The 17,750-nt window shown below is 44.2% G+C and overlaps 1 protein-coding gene across 2 annotated transcripts in view; it reads right to left on the reverse strand.

Moving 5' to 3' along the window:
• The window catches only part of NCOA6 (nuclear receptor coactivator 6), a 55,277-nt gene that overhangs the window by 2,385 nt on the left and 35,142 nt on the right, over positions 1-17,750 (reverse strand). The window contains exons 10-14 of one of the 2 annotated variants that reach the window (XM_077335330.1): positions 13,019-13,083; positions 8,859-11,888; positions 2,616-2,669; positions 1,205-1,241; positions 244-392 (exon numbers count right to left, since the gene is read on the reverse strand). In XM_077335330.1, coding sequence (XP_077191445.1) covers positions 244-392; positions 1,205-1,241; positions 2,616-2,669; positions 8,859-11,888; positions 13,019-13,083 — 3,335 coding nt within the window. Of the gene's footprint in view, positions 1-243; positions 393-1,204; positions 1,242-2,615; positions 2,670-8,858; positions 11,889-12,961; positions 13,084-17,750 lie in introns of both variants that reach the window. The other variant, XM_077335329.1, reaches the window with a different exon arrangement.

Genomic DNA, 17,750 nt, shown 5'->3' on the forward strand with positions numbered 1-17,750 from the left:
GCCTTCCATCCTTCCGAGGTCAGTAAAATGAGTATCCAGCTTGCTGGAGGGTAAACGGTAATGACTGGGGAAGGCACTGGCAAACCACCCTGTACTGAGTGTGCCATGAAAATGCTGGAGGGCATCACCCCAAGGGTCAGACATGCCTCAGTGCTCAGGGGATACCTTTACCTTTACTTGGTGCAATCATTACAGAAAAATTCCTTTTTGGCTGCCACGATTTCATTTAACTGGGGAACTTACCTTTTGCAGAGCTGGATGCCGATGCTGGTCTTGAGGACCTCTTGCGCTGACCGTTCTCTACTGCCTCTTGCACTGCAGCAGAGTCCTCTGTTCTCGAATTTCTTCTGCTTGGAGTTTTAGACTTCTCACACGTCTCCTTTGGCTCATTTCTGCCAAGAACAAAACAAGGATGTGTTTACAGAAACAAATGATAGATATCACAACACTAGGATGAGACCTGTAACCATGAAACATTGCATGAACACAAAGCTGCATTATAGAGTATTGGTCTATTGAGGCTAATACTGACTTCTCTGGCAGTTCTCCACGATGGAGATCATTTCACATCACTTACTACCTGATACTTTTAACTGGAGATACTGGGGATTAAAATAAGGGCCCTCTGCATGAAAAGCAGATTTGCTTTAAGATAAAAACCTGTCAGGTGCCATTATTTTGAAAACCCTGTTGCAGAAAAGCCAGATACTCCGCACCCCAAATCTCTGGGATGATAGGCACACAAACAGAGACTGTGCTAAGAGGAGAGAAAGTTCCAGACACTTAGGTTTACGTCAGAAGAGGGCCACTGTTTTACTGCATTTGACTAAAAGGTATGATTTCGGGTGTTAAGTGATCTGTATACACTTTTAACACTTGTAGCCCATTGAAAGCAGAATGCTCTTAGATTTAAAGGATGATTGTATAGTGCAGGCATCATCAGTGGAATATTTATTTATTTATTCTGGGATTTGTATTCTACTCTGTCTTTGTGAACTTCATGAATAATCACAGGATATGAACTTCAGTACACATGCGAGTCTTTGCAGGAACAAGAGCCCATCCAGCCTTTCTGGTTATAAGCAAACATGACTGAGGAAAGAGAAATTCCTTAATAAATGACCACTAAGTTATACAGCCCCGAAGACCAAAAAGAGAATTAATCTGTACCAAAAGATTCATTCTCCATTTTAAAATTACATACATAATGCTGGTGATAACTGCACAATTTGCTTCCAAATCTGAAAGACATAGACAGAGAGAGAAATAATCAAGAATCTAGTATGCTGTTGAAATGTCTATACAAAAGAAAAATCCACAAGTGAAGTATAATTTAACAATTCCATATCGCAACCCAAATTCTTTTTACGTTCATGCTGGAAAACCTTGAAGTACACAAGCAGCTGAGCCAAGTGCCCAGTGACCCCTGGACTAAGAGTGGCTACTTCAGTCATTGAGCCCAAGGCCTACAAAGTCAATAGATCTACGTGACCCTTCTTTTTCGCAGCCAGAAAACACGACCTGGAATCTAAGCAGATATCCAATGAAATACAGCCCCACCAAGATTTTAATCAACTTGTGGCAAAATACCTGCCCACTTCCAAGTAAGAGGGAAAAGTTTTGACCTTAAAGGAATTTGGAATGTCCCACAATTTAAAGCATATTTGCTCCACATTTACAATACCTGTATTATTATGGTACCAGCTTTATTAGAGGTCTAGCCACCTTATGGGGGTCAATTTGTGAAGTCAAGTTCAACAGCTGTAAGGTCATCTCCATGTTTGAGAGGAGATGGATGGAGGTATACTTATTTCCTTCACAGTTTCCCCCCTGGAATTAAACCCCCCAAAATGGTAACCATATAAACTTTTTACTCCTGTTTGGTCCTTGAATCTGTTAAACACCTTTATTATGCTGTATGCTAATATACTGCTCTTCCATCCTTCCGAGGTCGGTAAAATGAGTACCCAGCTTGCTGGGGAATAAATGATAATGACTGGGGAAGGCACTGGCAAACCACCCCGTATTGAGTCTGCCATGAAAACGCTAGAGGGCGTCACCCCAAGGGTCAGGCAATACTCAGTGCTTGCACAGGGGATACCTTTACCTTTAATATACTGCTCACCCTTTATCTATATTTGTGGGCTGGTAATTTCCATTTCGCTGTCTCTAAAGAAGTGCACACAAAAGAATACAACTTTGTTGGCCTTAAAGGTGCCACTGGACTCCAACTTTGTTCTGCTGCTTCAGACCAACATGGCTACCCACCTGAATTTACATACATAGAGAGCCAGCTTTGTCAAAATACACTTTGGTTTCTTATAAATTCTTTCATTTCAGCCATCCATCCTTGTTTTAAAAATGCTCTGCACAGCACCCTCTCCCAGATTTCAAACTCAACTCTAATAATCACATTATCCCCCTCCCTTGTTCTGAACAAGAATAAACAATATTGTTGTTTTTTAATTTTCCAGCTATCCAGTGTTATACTGGTAGAATGAAAAATGTTCATATGTTGAAAGCTAGTGTACAAATAATCAAAATGCAACAAAGATTCATTCATGCTCATTCAACCTCTTGGGAATTTTTTGCCGTTTGTTCAAGTGAACATTTACCTGTTCTTTGAGCAGCACTCTCTGGCGTTGAAACTGGAGTCTGAGCTGAAGATGCTAAAACAAGAGAGATGAGGCAGCAAGATTTTTAAACTTTTCTGTAAAAGGCATACAGCTATAAAATCAGCTGACCTGCCCAATAATAAGGAACTTTACTACTACAAGAAACAGACTGCTTTATTTATACTCCAAACTATGAATGACTTCAGGCTGGGCTATAGGACAGCTGATGGCCTCCATCTGAATATAGACAAAGGCCAAGTCTCTCTGTTGCTCTTAGTGGATTTATTTGCAGCCTTTGATACAGTGGACCCTTGATACAGGCAGAAATATGTCCAAGGGATGTGTTCAGGACTGGTTCGCATTATTCCTCACACACTGGACTCAAAGGGTTGCTGTTGGAGATATCTGTGTGGGATCTATCCTGTGGGTTTCCACAGGGCAGAAACCTATCCTACCCTCACACCACTACTCAATCCTTATTCATTGTTGTTCCTCTATATATTTCTGAAACAGCCTAGAGGGTGGGACGTGTCCAGATGTCCAAGTTGGAATAGGGCCAATCAGGGTGTAGCCAGCTTTGTTCTGATTGGCTTTGCCACTGCAGCTCTCGCCCTCCGTCCCTGGACTCTAGCCTCTTTGCTCTTAGACACCTCAGTGCCTGGAGGCAGCAGCAGGTAAGGGGAGAGGCCCTGGGCAAAGGATCATGGTGGATGGCTAGCTAACAAGGGCCTCCTGACCTGCTAGGCTGGGCCTGGTCATGAGGGCCTCCCGGCCTGCTGACTGCCTGCTAAGGAGCTCTGTCTCGGCCCTGCTAATGAGTTGCCCAGCCCCCGCCTGCTCCACTTGATTTGCCTGCGAGCTGCGGCCCAAAGCCACCTAAAGCTGCCTGGCCAGGTGACGGGACCCTTTTCTTAGGAACGGGCTTTGAAGCTAATCTAGAGACAAATTATCCATAATTTGAGGGCTGGCTCTCTAACTCCTTATTCAAATCTCCTGATGAGATGGTAAAGGGTCTTGAATCACTGCCTGTTTGGTGTGGTTAAGAGTGAACAAACTCAAACCAAATTCTAACTAGACAAAGCTACTGCTAGTTGGGAAGATGAAGATCTTGAAGGATTGCATACCCCCCACACACACACAACTTTCATTGGGTTCAGCTGACCCTCGCTTACTAAATTAAGAATCTAGGGGCTATACAGGATCCGACACTATTGCTAAAAAAGCAAATCAATGCACTTGCAAGCACACACTTTCTTACAATTCAGTTTAGCACAGAAGATGGTCAGCCAGTATGGTCAGCAGTATCCATGGTATGGCAACACTGAGACTAGATTACTATAATGTAATCTATACACTCTCAAACACTCAGGTTGGTACAGAATGCCTACCGCTTGTTGATTAGCGAGAGTTAGGTAGAACACAAGAGGAAGGTGGCATGGTATCGCCCGAACTTGTCAACCAAGTACTTGAAGGGAGACCCTCCAAGGAAGGCTCTCCAGAGAAAGACAATGGCAAGCCACCTGTGCTACTCACTTGCCTTGAAAGTCCCTTTTTGGGGTCACCTTAAGTCAGTTATGACTTGATAGCACTTACGCACATAGGTTCATAGTACCACTATGGGCCTTTTCTGTGTCTCCCCTCCACAGAGTATGAAATCTCATGAACACCCCACTTTCCCCACAAGTCATTGCAACTCCCAGTTGAGAGGACAGCTGCAGTTCTTCAATGGGAACATAGTTCTAATATATGAGAACTTAATATACAGGTAGGACAAGCATATTTCTCCCATCCTGGAGTTATTCCATCAACTCCTTGAATTGAATTCAATATAAAGTACTGGCTAGCATATACAAAGCCACAATAGTTTGATTCATCTGAGCAGGGCCTTTTGCAGGTCCCACCTTGCAAATGAACAAGATAAACAACAGCATGGGCACACACACAATAACAACAGTTTTAAGCACCAATGGATTATTTAGCACTTTAAAACACAACAACTTTCCCTCTTTTTCCATATTCATTTCTTCTAATTAATATTTATCTACCATAAGACCAATGATTTGGAATAAAATGATTTTGTCCATCATAAGGAGGGCAATGTCTCCACTCATCACAGTGACCTTATTTATCACCAGAAATTAATACTGGAAATACTGAAACTTTAAAATACATGTCCCCTATTCCCCAACACATTTTTCCAGAACAACAACATTAAATGTTAGGGAAACTTAAAATATATGCAACACTTAATTTGCTTTGCCTTGCCTCAAAAACCCTTCATGAACATTAAATGTACTGTGTGTACTAGTTTTGTTGGCAAAATAATAAAGTCTTAGTCAAATAGCACCTTTAAGAACAAAAGGTTTTATTCATGGTGTGAACTTTTGTGTGCATGCACACTCTTTAGACAATGAAAATGGAAATCACCAGACTGCATATATGAGAGTAAATTAGCACTAAATTAGTAAACAAGCATCATGAAAATATCCAACATATATGTACACTGGATATTTTCATGATGTTGTTCACTAATTTACTGCTAATTTACTCTCTCCTGATATATGTCATCTGGTGATTTCCATTTCATTGTCTGAAGAAGTGTGCATGCACACGAAAGTGTTCACTCTGAAAAAAACATTGTTGGTTTTTAAGGTGCTGCCGAACTCAAACTTTGTTCAGCTAATTCAGACCAACATGGCTACCCACCTGAACTTAGCAAAATAATAAATGCCCATTAGTATTTTGTAAAATTTAAAGGTGTTTCTCTTCATTTTATTCAAACAATTTTCAATAGATCTGGAGCTGCAACTCTCAGATTTTTGCCGGTTAGGATAATAGGAATAAATTTAAAGAATCTGAACAGAAAACATCTATACTGTAATGACCAGTGAACAAGAGCTTCCTACTGGGACCTCAGCAGCTGCTCCAGGATATGGTGCTCCCATCAATCAGGAGCAGAAACTAGTGCCATCTCAACTGGTATTTCAGAAAAAAACTGAGGATACTCTTGTGCTGAAAGATCTTTAATATATTTTATGATGATGTTGCTAATTCTCTTTGCACAAGACTGCTGGAGAGTAATTCCTTCTGATTCCCCTCCCTTTTGCAAACCTGTGTCACACGGCTTACAGCAGTGTTCTGTAAAATTCTCCCAGTCCTTAGCAGTAGCTTTATGGAAGGAGAGGTGCAGGAAACAGAAAAAGAAAGTAATAAAGAAGTGTATTGCAAACCACCTTCGTTGGCCAGACCTTGGGTTTAAATGTATGTAGGGGAGCAGACGTCATATTTTCCCAGCATTTACACACCTAATCCAACTTTCCATACACATTTTGGGTTTCCAGTTGCCTGACGTGGGAATCGGTCGAGAACGTGGCCATCTGGGCGGTGTACCGTTCACCCACTGCCCCGCCTGATGCCCTGCTGGGCCTGCTGGAGGCGGCGGCCGCCTGGACATTGCAGTTCCCCAAATTATTAATTTTGGGGGACTTTAATGTCCATGCGGAGTCGTCGGCTCCAGGACTTGGCCTGGACCTGGTGTCGGCCATGGCGACACTGGGGTTCTCGCAATTTGTTGCTGGTCCCACTCATCAGGCTGGCCACACCCTGGATCTGATCTTTGGTGCTGGTGTTGAGATCGATCTGGTGGCTAACAACATCGTTCCGTGGTCTGACCACCATACCCTGAAGGCTCGCCTACGGATGCCACCCCTCCCCTGTTTGGGTGACGGACGCATTTTAGTCCGCCCACGGAGACTTATGGAATCCGAAGGATTCCTGAATGCTCTGCGGGACCCGATGCCCTCCGGTGTCTCGTTGGAGGCCTTGGTGGAGGACTGGCAGTCCCGCCTGTTGGCTGCCATTGACGAGATAGCTCCTGAGCGCCCTCTCCGCCCTCGCCTCAAGCAGGCCCCGTGGTTTACCGCGGAGCTTCGGGAGAGGAAGAGGGAGGTGAGACGGCTAGAGCGAGTGTGGCGGAAGACCCGCGACGAAGCTACAAGAACATCTCATCGCACGCTTATGAGGGCGTATGAGATGGCGGTGAAAGCGGCAAAGTGTGACTACTTTGCTGCGGAAATCGCGTCCGCTAGCTCTCGCCCAGCCCAATTATTTAGGGTAGTTCGGACTCTTACCGCCCTCGAAGGAGGGCATCAAAATAGTAGTCAATTGGAACTTGGCTGTGAGGCTTTTGCGAGCTATTTTGCGGATAAGATCTTGTCGCTCCGTCGTGACCTTACTGCCACAGTTGATACAGTTTGTGAACTAGAAGCTCCGTGGCCGTTACGGGGGATCAGGTTTGATGGCTTCAGGCGGCTCTCTTTATCCGAAGTGGACAAATTGCTAGGGTCGGTGAGGGCGACCACTTGCCCCCTTGATCCCTGTCCGTCGTGGTTGCTTAAGACCAGCGACCCACGGATAGGTGTTCCCCTGAGGGAGATTATAAACTTCTCCCTTACATCAGGAGAATTCCCTCAGCGGCTCAAGGAGGCAGTGGTTCGCCCTCTTCTGAAAAAACCATCGCTGAATCCGCGGGACCCCGCCAGCTACCGCCCGGTATCGCATCTTGCATTCCTGGGCAAGGTAGTTGAGAGGGCCGCCGCGGACCAGCTCCTAGCATTTTTGGAGGAAACTTCGGCCCTTGATCCATACCAGTCTGGCTTCCGTCCTGGCCATGGGGTGGAGACCGTGCTGGTCGCCCTGACAGATGATCTCCGGCGCCAGCTGGACCGGGGCGGGTCGGCCATTCTCGTGCTATTAGACCTGTCAGCCGCATTTGATATGGTTGACCACGAGCTCTTGGTTCACCGCCTCGCTGATACTGGGATTGGAAGGGTGGCTCTTAAATGGCTATCCTCCTTTCTAGAGAACAGGTCACAGAGGGTCGCTGTGGGGGAGGAGTTATCCGACTCCTTTGCACTCCCATGTGGGGTGCCACAGGGAGCGGTGCTCTCCCCCACGTTATTTAACATCTATATGCGTCCCCTGGCTCAGCTGGTACGGAGTTATGGGCTTGGGTGTCATCAGTACGCTGATGATACCCAGCTCTATCTCTTGATGGATGGCCGGCCAGATCTCCCCCCAGAAAAATTCGCCAGTTGTTTGGAAGCAGTGGCTGGATGGATCAGGAAGAGCCGCCTGAGACTCAACCCCTCCAAGACGGAGGTCCTTTGGCTAGGCCGAAGGGAGCAGGAACAGGAAGCGCGTCTTCCCTGCCTGGACGGGGTACAATTGTCATCTGTGCCCCAAGCCAGGAATTTGGGAGTGATTCTGGATGCCTCACTTTCCATGGAGGCCCAGGTCACTAAGGTAGCCCGGACGGCGTTTCTCCATCTACGCCAAGCCCGGCTACTAGCGCCCTACCTGCCCCCGGAACACCTGGCCACTGTGATCCATGCAACGGTTACTTCTAGATTAGACTTCTGTAACTCGCTCTACGCGGGCCTACCCTTGTCTCTAACCCGGAAGTTACAGCTGGTACAGAATGCAGCTGCACGGGTCCTCACTAAATCATCTTGGAGGTCCCATGTTCAGCCTCTGCTGAAGCAGCTGCACTGGTTGCCAGTTTGTTTCCGGATCAGGTTCAAGGTTTTGGTATTAACCTTTAAGACTATACGCGGCTTGGGTCCTGCATACTTGAGGGACCGCCTATCTCCTTATGCCCCCCGCAGGGCACTTCGCTCTGCGGGTAAGAATCTGCTGATGATCCCAGGACCCCGGGAGGCACGCCTGGCCTCGACAAGGGCCAGGGCCTTTTCGGTCCTGGCCCCTACCTGGTGGAATGAGCTCCCTGAAGAGCTGCGGGCCCTGTCGGAGCTCTCTGAGTTCCGCAGAGCCTGCAAAACGGAGCTCTTCCGCCAGGCGTTTGTCTAAGGCCGGGTGATGGCCCGGGGCTAAGATCGGACCCCTCTCCCCGGAGGGGGGAGGCCAGTACTAGACTGACCTGGTTCCCCAGAGTGTTCCATCCTATGCCCAATTATCCTCCGTTCCTTTCTGCTCATCCAGCGGGCCTGTATGGGAATAGTTTTTTTAATCGCCATCATTGTGACTTAGTCATTGTTTTAATGGGGTTTTAATGGGGTTTTAATGGGGAATTTTTAATGGTTAATATATTGTATTTGTATTAAAATATTGTGAACCGCCGCGAGCCGGTTTCCGAGAGCGGCGGTCATACAAATCAAATAAATAAATAAATAAATAAATAAATAAATAAAGGTGTGTGTGTGTGTGTATAATTAGAATACATACCTATATTCTGTGATAATTCGGGATGTGTTTCTGCTCGCTCATCGTTCAGTCCAATTCCAACCTGCTCTGCAGGCAAAGTACCAGGGTTACCATTAGTGCTTGGAATTGTCGATATGACATTAGAGATCACTGGAGTGCTTGCTACAGAGAGCATGGTGGAAGCAGTGCTGCCAGGTAAGCCAAGAGACACTGAGGCAGAAACAGTAGCAGCAGTGCCAACATTCAAATGACCAATCCCAGAAGTGCTTTGTTTCAAAATAACAGGTGCTAGAGGTGCCACAACAGTGTTAGTTTCCAGTTCTACAGGCAACTGCTCCACTTCCAGACTGTTAGGAATTGGAACGTCTACTTCCTGGCCTTCTATTTCCTCCTCCATGCCATAGGGTTCTTCTCCTTTCTCAAAGCCATCCGTGACTTTCTTACATGCTTTGGTTAACAAAAATTGACCAATTCTGTCCACCTTCCCCTTTCCCTTGGTGGATGAAACGGGACTTCGTCTGTTGATAGAAGATCCAGGGCTATGGGCACGAGGAGGGGATACCACAGCTCCAGACTGTGTGGCTGCAACCGAGCATGGGTCAACAGATGCACACGTTTGAGAACTCATCTCCTCTGGGTTGAAATCTTTGACTTGCTGAATAGGAGGATGTAAAGAAGTATTGGAAGGAACAGTTGATGGAGAAGAGGGAAGCTGAACAGGAGTTGCTAGTGAATTAATAACCAATGACCGGCTTGTTGGCATGGTTGAGATAGGGGTGTTAGATGATGCAGGAGGTGGAGCAGGCCCAGATGAGAACTTTATATTCTGGGATAAATGTAAAGGGCCAACAACTGCAACAGACTGTGGCATTAAATTAGAGTTAGAAGTTATTGGGGTTGCAGGAATTGTACTTGGTGGAGACCCTTTCATCACCTGAATAATTGAGGATGAATTTATAAAAACAGGAGTAATGAACTGAGGTCGAGCAGAAGACTGAACGGTTGTCTGTCCTTCCGAAGCCATTACTTTATTACCCACATTAGGCATGGTGACAACAGTAGACATTAATGTGGGTTGTAAATGAGAAGGTAATGCTGCTGATGAATTAGAAGATGAAGTGATAGGGTTGGAAGTTACAAATACAGTTATCTGATTGGGTGGGAGTGATGTGGAAATAGAAGCAGAGCTAACAGGCCTCTGAATTACTGGGGGAATATTTTGAGAAACACTTGAGTTTATGTCTCCTACATCTTGTTGCATTTGAGTTGAACAGGTTTCAGTGGTTGGAGGTAAGTTTAGGGAACAAGCAGGATCTTTGGTAGAAGGAGGATCATGCTGAGGAGGAGGAGGAGGAGGTGGTGGTGGTGGTGGTGGAGGAGGAGGAGGAGGAATTGAAGTAATTTTTTTAAATTCCTCTGCACAAGTCACTGTTGGGGGCACTTCAAGGCCAGGGAGACCTGGAGGCTTAATGGTTACGTTAGGAGCTCCAGAATGGTCAAGAAGTTGACTTAAGGATGTTGGTGCCTCACGCATAGCTGGAGAGAGAATAGTCTTGTTTTCTTCCAGGCTGGAAAGCTTTTTGGCTTCTACAGAAGAGGTCTCCCTTTTCTGTTGCTCCTCATGGACTAGGATTTTGATTTCTTGGCTTGGAACACCTTTCAGCTCAATGTTACGTTGATCTTTGTTCATTTGGCCAGCTTGAGAACTTGGGTACACGCTGTCTTGAGGGCCACTGAAGCTCTCTTTGTTGTTATCCTCAGGAATACCAGTCATAACAGACACAGGTATGGCGGGGTTCTGAGCAGCCAACATTCCATTATTTTGAAAACTTCCAGGCATGGGCATTTGCAAAGAGGAAGGGCCAACCATTATACTTCTCTGTAAATCCATGTTATGCATGAGCGCTGGATTCTGCTGAGGAGTCAAAGCTAATTTGGTTGCTTTTGAATTTTGTCTTCCAGGGCTTGGTGTGGTTTTCCTACTTGACCCAGGACTGGACCTTCTGCTGTTGCTTGGACTGGCACGCTTTGCCCCTCCAGCATTGGTTTGCTTTCCAGAATTAATAGCCATAGGATCCAATTTGTGTGTTTGTGGAGAGACAAAATTTGACTGATTGTTCATGGTGAGATTTGAGGGTGCTTGCCCAATGGCTTTCAAAGTGGTTGGATTAAGACCCTGCTGATCAAACCCTCTATTAAGGTTAGGTCTAGGAGGCAAAGGAATATTAATCTGAGGAGGGAAGAGACCTGCAATAGAAGCATTAAGTCTCTCGGGAGATAAACTTATTTCTGATGGCTCTGTGCTTGGGGGGCGATTATTGGGAGTCTGAGGATAGTATGGTCGTGGGCTTGCCCTGTTGGGTGTTTTGGGCCTTGATGTTTGTGATGTAGTAGCAACATTTTGAAAATGATGTGGGTGAGGACCAGGAAGAGAGTTAGGCTGCTGTTGAGGACTTGCACCTTGGGAAGCTGACAATGGAGAAGGTCCAGGTTTTGGCCCTGCCATCATTAATTGGTTTTGTGAAACTACTAAATGGGATCCAATATTATTCTGAGTCCCTGATGCTGGAGGGGCTTCAGGTCCATTTCCTTCCACAATAGAAGATACTGACGGAACATCTCCCAGTGGAGAACTAGTAGGGTTCTGTGCATTATCTTGGTAAACGATCTTTCGCGCAGTATTCACTAGAGAAGGATTGTTTGGCATAGGGAGTCTTTGCTTGTCAGGAGATGGAGGCACTGCACCAGGACCTTGCAGACTAACCATAACCGACATGTTTCCCCCTGGCTGCATTGGCATTCTTTGAGTCTCTACGTTCAGAGGGCCCCGAGGTTGATGGACACCTTGAGGAATAGGAAGTCTGGCGGATTTAGGATCCTGTTGCATCATAAGCATCATCATCATCTGTTGTTGCTGCTGTTGTTGTTGGGATTGGGTCTGCTGAGGTGTTGGCGTAGGTTGCTGCTGCTGCTGCTGCTGCTGCCCATGCTGCAAAAGCTGAGGTGGTATTTGCTGAAGGGACCTTTGTTCCATTGGCTGTGATGGGTAGCCTGCAGACAGATAGAAGATGAACATTCATTTATCGGAAATATGGAATTTGTCACTATAATCCAGCTCCTTAGCAGAGGACTGACAGGTAAACAATGTACTACTTATTTAAAAAGATAAAAAAGCAGGAAGCATCAATACAGCTGGAATTAACAAACATATAAAATAACAAATTTTGCTAAGAATTACCACAAGCTTCTGCAAAGCAAAGTCCTTTTGGCATTTTTACATGTCTCTACAAGCATCTAAATAAGACCTTATACACTAGGACTTCCAAAAAAGTATTCACGAGGTTACTCATAAAAGGTGATCCCGCAAGCAGTTACACTCTGTTAAACTCATTCACTTCAGTGGATTTAGAAGGGTATAACTCTACTTAGGATAGCTCTGTAAAGATCCTTAAGTAAACTTATCAGTCATTATTAGATGACTGGCAACAGGAAGTAAGGGACTGAAGTACATGCAGTTTTCACAAGGGAAAGAATTTAGTCCAGTGTCTTCAAGTTACTTTATTGAGACCAGTAATTATAAGTGATCTGGCGGGCAAAAGTCAACCCAAGTTTGCAGATGATGCCAAATTATTCAAGGATGTGTTACCCCAGGCAGAAAGAGAAAAGCTCCAAATGAACTCTCCATATTGTTTGAACAGCAACAAAATGAAAGGTGGCACTCATATTTAGGATTTTGGTATTTCACCATGTAGATACTACAATAACGTAGCTATATCATGCTGCAGAGTTTGCAGTTATGCTGCAGTGCACTATGGAATATTCTGCAACCTGTAAAACATGTAGACAATGTTGAAAACCCTGTTTATATATGCTTGGAAACTGGGACCAACTGCAACTCCCTGCAGCTTGTTTACATGAACGAAAAAGATGTCATTGGGTACGTATGCAGGAAACTTTGGACACACAGGAATTATGAAAAAGCCTCTTTGGAGAATGTTAGATATGACATGAAAAATCACATTTAGAATCAGCTTTAAAAGCCATTGCAAGATCTCTGAGGGACAGTAAATAACATTATTGCACTTACTGAGTACATTAAAACCATTATGAAATATGCTCATCACCTGGGGGTCTGTTTGCGAAGTCTGCAAGTTTATGTCCAGTGTTATCCATATTTATACCTTGCTCTCCTGGCACTGATGGCTGATCCGCCTCTTCCAGACCAGCTGGCCGTGAATCTGAAGCACTAAAGACAGAAATATGCATGATTAAAGCATATTTAATTCTTTTAAAAGGTGACTGAATTTAAATTTAATTTAAATGCAAAAAAGTGCATTCCCTTTGTGCCATGCTATAGTCAGATGTTTATTACGCACAAATATTTATCCAACCCGTGACCAGATACAGTGATCACATAGTTCACTGATGGAATATTAGTCTATGCAACATAAGACTTTTTTTCCAATTATATACCTTTAAAAACTTTATTATGGTAAGAAGGAAACATGCCTAGCTATTCTCCTTCCAGAATAACCCCCCTGAAGACACACTTATTTAAATCTGTGCTACCCCATTATAGCTATACTACTGTGAACCGGTCCAAGAGAACTTAAATGCTGTTCCAATTCCTTGGGTTAATAATTATGTATCTGTGGAAAGGATGAGACATTGTGGGAAAGGATGAGACGTTGTGGGACCCAGGAGACAAGATAACCTACTAAATTGTAGTAAGCAGACAACAACAAATTAATGCAAGCATTTTCTCATGTGACAATTAGGCAGCAAATCTTTGGTTATCAAAAGACTTCATTCAGGCTCATCATGAGGGACTCAATTCAGAGACTGGCAAAAGACTCATTTAACTTAGATCTGTCAGAAGTGTGAGCAATTTACCAGTGTTTCAGACACAGGCCTTCTGCCAAGGAGGAGATGCTAACTGCTGAACCTGGCATCTTACACATGCCAAAGGGCTACTCTGCTTCCTTTAGAGGTTACACAGTGCTTCTTCAAAAAGAGATCACGGTATGCCTGGATCACACATATTACAGCAGTCTTGCTAAAGCTAAGCAGACCATAGGCATGGTCAACATCTAGATGGAAACTGTTAGAACCCACTGCATGCTGCCTTGAATTCCATAATGCAATGCAGGATATTAAATTAAGGTAGATGCAGGATCAAGATTTTTCAGGCTAATTTTTTTTTGGGGGGGATCAAAGAAATTTACTTTATCGAGGTATAAGTTCAGGAGCTCTAGCAATACCATAAAGAAAAATTGGCACATCATGTACTGCTTTCTACATTCATGTGCCCCTGGCAATCAATGGAAGGTAGAATTGCTGCCTCTGCTTTTGAACTTAACATAATTTGAGACATGGGATGGTAGTATGAGGCATTTCAAAAGGAAAATTTGCTTTATATCAAACACCATAAAGACAATTGTTCAGATACACAAAAAAGTATCTTAATGTCTTATCCACTATATAAACTACAGTTAAAACACAATTCAAATGTTCCAAAGCCAGCAAGTAAGTAAATAAATAAATCCCAGGGGGTTTTACTCCATGGAAATTGCCTTAGAGGTTCTTCCCGATTGACTGTTTGGATTTATACTGGGTATGGATCACACAGTTAAACAGACAGATTATAAATTATGTAAACAAACAAGCATAAATAAAAGGATAGCATAATTACCTTAATAATGTGCTGCATCATGGATTAAAGAATACTACAAATCTCTACAGGCCAGGTCATTTTTGCTAAATCATGCTTATTGGAAACCATGCCTTAAAACCTTGAACTAAAGTATTATTATTTTACTAGCTTCAAAGCCCGTTCCTAAGAACGGGCCTTGAAAGGATCCCCTCCCCTGGCCCCTGGCCAGGCAGCTTAAGGTGGCCTTGGGCGGCAGCTCACAGCCGGATCAAGTGGGGCAGGCTTCTTAGCAGGCCTGGGACAGAGCTCCTTAGCAGGCCATCAGCAGGCCAAGAGGCCCTCGTTAGCAGGTCCTCCACCATGACTCTTTGCCCAGGGCCCACTCCCCTTACCTGCTGCTGGCTCCAAACACTGAGGTGCATGTGAGAGCAAAGAGGCTAGAGTCCAGGGAGAGAGGGCGGGAGCTGCAAGGTCAGGGCCAATCAGGGTGCAGCCAGCAAAGCTGGACAAGTTCCACCCCCCCCCCCAGGCTGTTTCACAAATATATAGAGGAACCATGGATAAGGATTATTATTATTTATTATATTTCTTACCCGCCACAACAATAAAACCCCATAAAACAAAACAGGATAGTACAAAACCCCAGCGTGGTGGGAAAACAGTTCTTCCCCATAATGGGAACCTGCCACTGGGCAGCAGTATTGAACTCAAGTAAATAAAGATTTTTAAAAGATTCTAGATTAGCCCTGTTAGTCTGTTGCGGCATATAGGACAAAGAAGCTGATGGCACATTAGAAGGAGGAGAATGACAAAAGCATTTACTGCTTATGATCTTTAATCAGCTATTGTGATCTAGATTTTCTTCATCATGCAGAGCCAATTTGTAGTGGTTAGGAGTAGACTTCTAATCTGGGTTTGATTCCTCACTCCTCCCCCACATGCAGCCAGCTGGGTGACCTTGGGCTCACCACAGCCCTGATAAAGCTCTTCTGACCAAGCAGTAATATCAGGGCTTTCTCAGCCTCACCTACCTCACAGGGTGCCTGTTGTGGGGAGAAGAAATGGAAGGCGATTGTAAGCAGCTTTGAGACTCCTTCTGGTAGAGAAAAGCAGCATATAAGAACCAACTCTTCTTCTCTTCTTCTTCATCATGCCTTGGGCAATATTAGCTCCTGCTTGTGAAAGCTGCTGCAATCAAATCAGAAAACTTTAAAGTGCTAAATGATTCACTGTCTTGATTTCAGATTTCCTACACATACTGATCAGTTGTAAATATACTGCCTATATGTAACTGTTAAGGGAATTCCGTTTCACTATATCAGAATATATGTGCATGGTTATACCATTTATTTATTTATTTATTATATTTGTTAACCACACACGCTCAGCCAGCTGACTCGAACCTTGAATAAAGCTTTGCTGGTCTTAAAGGCGCCACTGGACTCAAACTTTGTTCTCATATTTCCAAGTTTCACATGGTCATTAGGCAGGTGGCATCTGTAAAGTGAGTGATGCCTTCCCTTGCTTTTGCAAAATTAATTTCACAAAATTAAGGTTACTGTGCTGGGAAATAAAGGACCGAGTTGCCGGATTTGAATCTCTGCTTTTTCCATGTAAACTGTCCTAAACTTTATGCTTTAATGGAGGTTCTGCCACTGCATCTGCAATGTCAGACAATAATGACTTGCACAATATAAAGACTCTCAAGCTAATTCATAGTTCAATGAGCACATCAGTACTGTGCTCTTTTTGTTCCTTCCCTGCTTGTTGATTACTATCCCCAATCATGGCTGTGCATAACTAAACATGATGCCTCATTACCTGATTAAATTGCTGTACCTGACAGTCTGAGGCAACCTGAGAAGCTTGTTTTTGAAAAGGAAGGTCTAATGCGTATACACAGCTGTGCATCCCTATACATTGAACTCTGCTGTGCAATAGGAGGTGGTTGTGGTTGTTTTTTTGCAAATGTGGGGGGAAGGGAGCTGGGTGAAAGAGACTGACCCTCAGGGGACTGTAAAATGAAGTGTTTAGGAGCAGCTGAGTAGCTGTACCTCTTCAGACTTCTTTGAACTAAAAGTATGAGGGGGACTGAAGAGCAAAATATTTTCTCAAAGGCCAATTTGATTAGGGTAAGGCAAGGCTGATATCTCATGGTGATACCACTTTTTGTGTGGAAGAAATGCAAAGCAATAGGCGAAAGGTGCACAACTGGTTATACATGTCTGTCCAGGACAGGCATAAACACAGCTTGCCCTTGTGCTCCACCCACCTCATGTTTCAGTGAGAAAGGGGGGCTATGAATAAAAGGACATTAAAATAGACCCAGAGCACAACTGGAGGCTCCCGCATTGAGAAAAACTTCAATCTCAAATCTGTTGTGATGCCTGAGATTTAAAAAAACTGGAACTTTCAGTTTAACCTGATTTTGTACCTAATGTGTAAGGGGAGGAATTGGGAGAGAAAACTTAAGAGGTTGAATCCGTGTATATTGGCAATCTCCACTGATTTCCCTTTCCTGCTGAGAACCCTTTCACGCCATTCCTCAGGGTACCCAATTCTGCAAGAGTAGAATTCTGTGGAGAGCAGTAGTCTGCAATGGGAAAGGAGGCGAGGAGAACATTTAGTCTGGATCCAACCCAGCGTTCGTGCCTGTGATGAACAAACCAAGGTATGACAGGATGTAACAGGATTCACTTTTGCTTATATATTCCCACTGTCATGATGGTCAGTTCTTAGTCTGAGGAAGAGTGCTTGCACTCAAAAGCTCACGCCTTGAATAAATCTTTGTTGGTCTTAAAGGTGCTACTGGACTCTGATTTTATTGTGCTCCTTCAGACCAACAGGGCTACTCATTTGAATCTACACTAGAACATGTTAATTGGTACACTTCCACCTTTACTCTTCTGCCTGTTCCACAGTAACTCAATCCTTTCCTTTATTTTCCCTCTTACTATTCTCGCCAGATTAGAATTTTTCTGTTTTTAAAAAACAATTATCAGAATATATTCTGAATATGGGTCAAGTAGCATAATAACTCTAATCTAAAAATCTAATCTTCTCACCTGATTTAGCAATCCCTGTGGCTAAACAAAATACTGATCCCTTAGGACAGGGCTAGTCAACCTGTGGTCCTCCATATGTTCATGGACTACAATTCCCATGAACCCGTGCCAGCAAATGCTGACAGGGGCTCATGGGAATTGTAGTCCATGGACATCTGGAGGACCACAGATTGACTACCCCTGCCTTAGGAGATA

The sequence above is a fragment of the Paroedura picta genome, chromosome 4 (genome assembly GCF_049243985.1).
Source record: "Paroedura picta isolate Pp20150507F chromosome 4, Ppicta_v3.0, whole genome shotgun sequence".
Lineage (NCBI taxonomy): Eukaryota > Metazoa > Chordata > Lepidosauria > Squamata > Gekkonidae > Paroedura > Paroedura picta.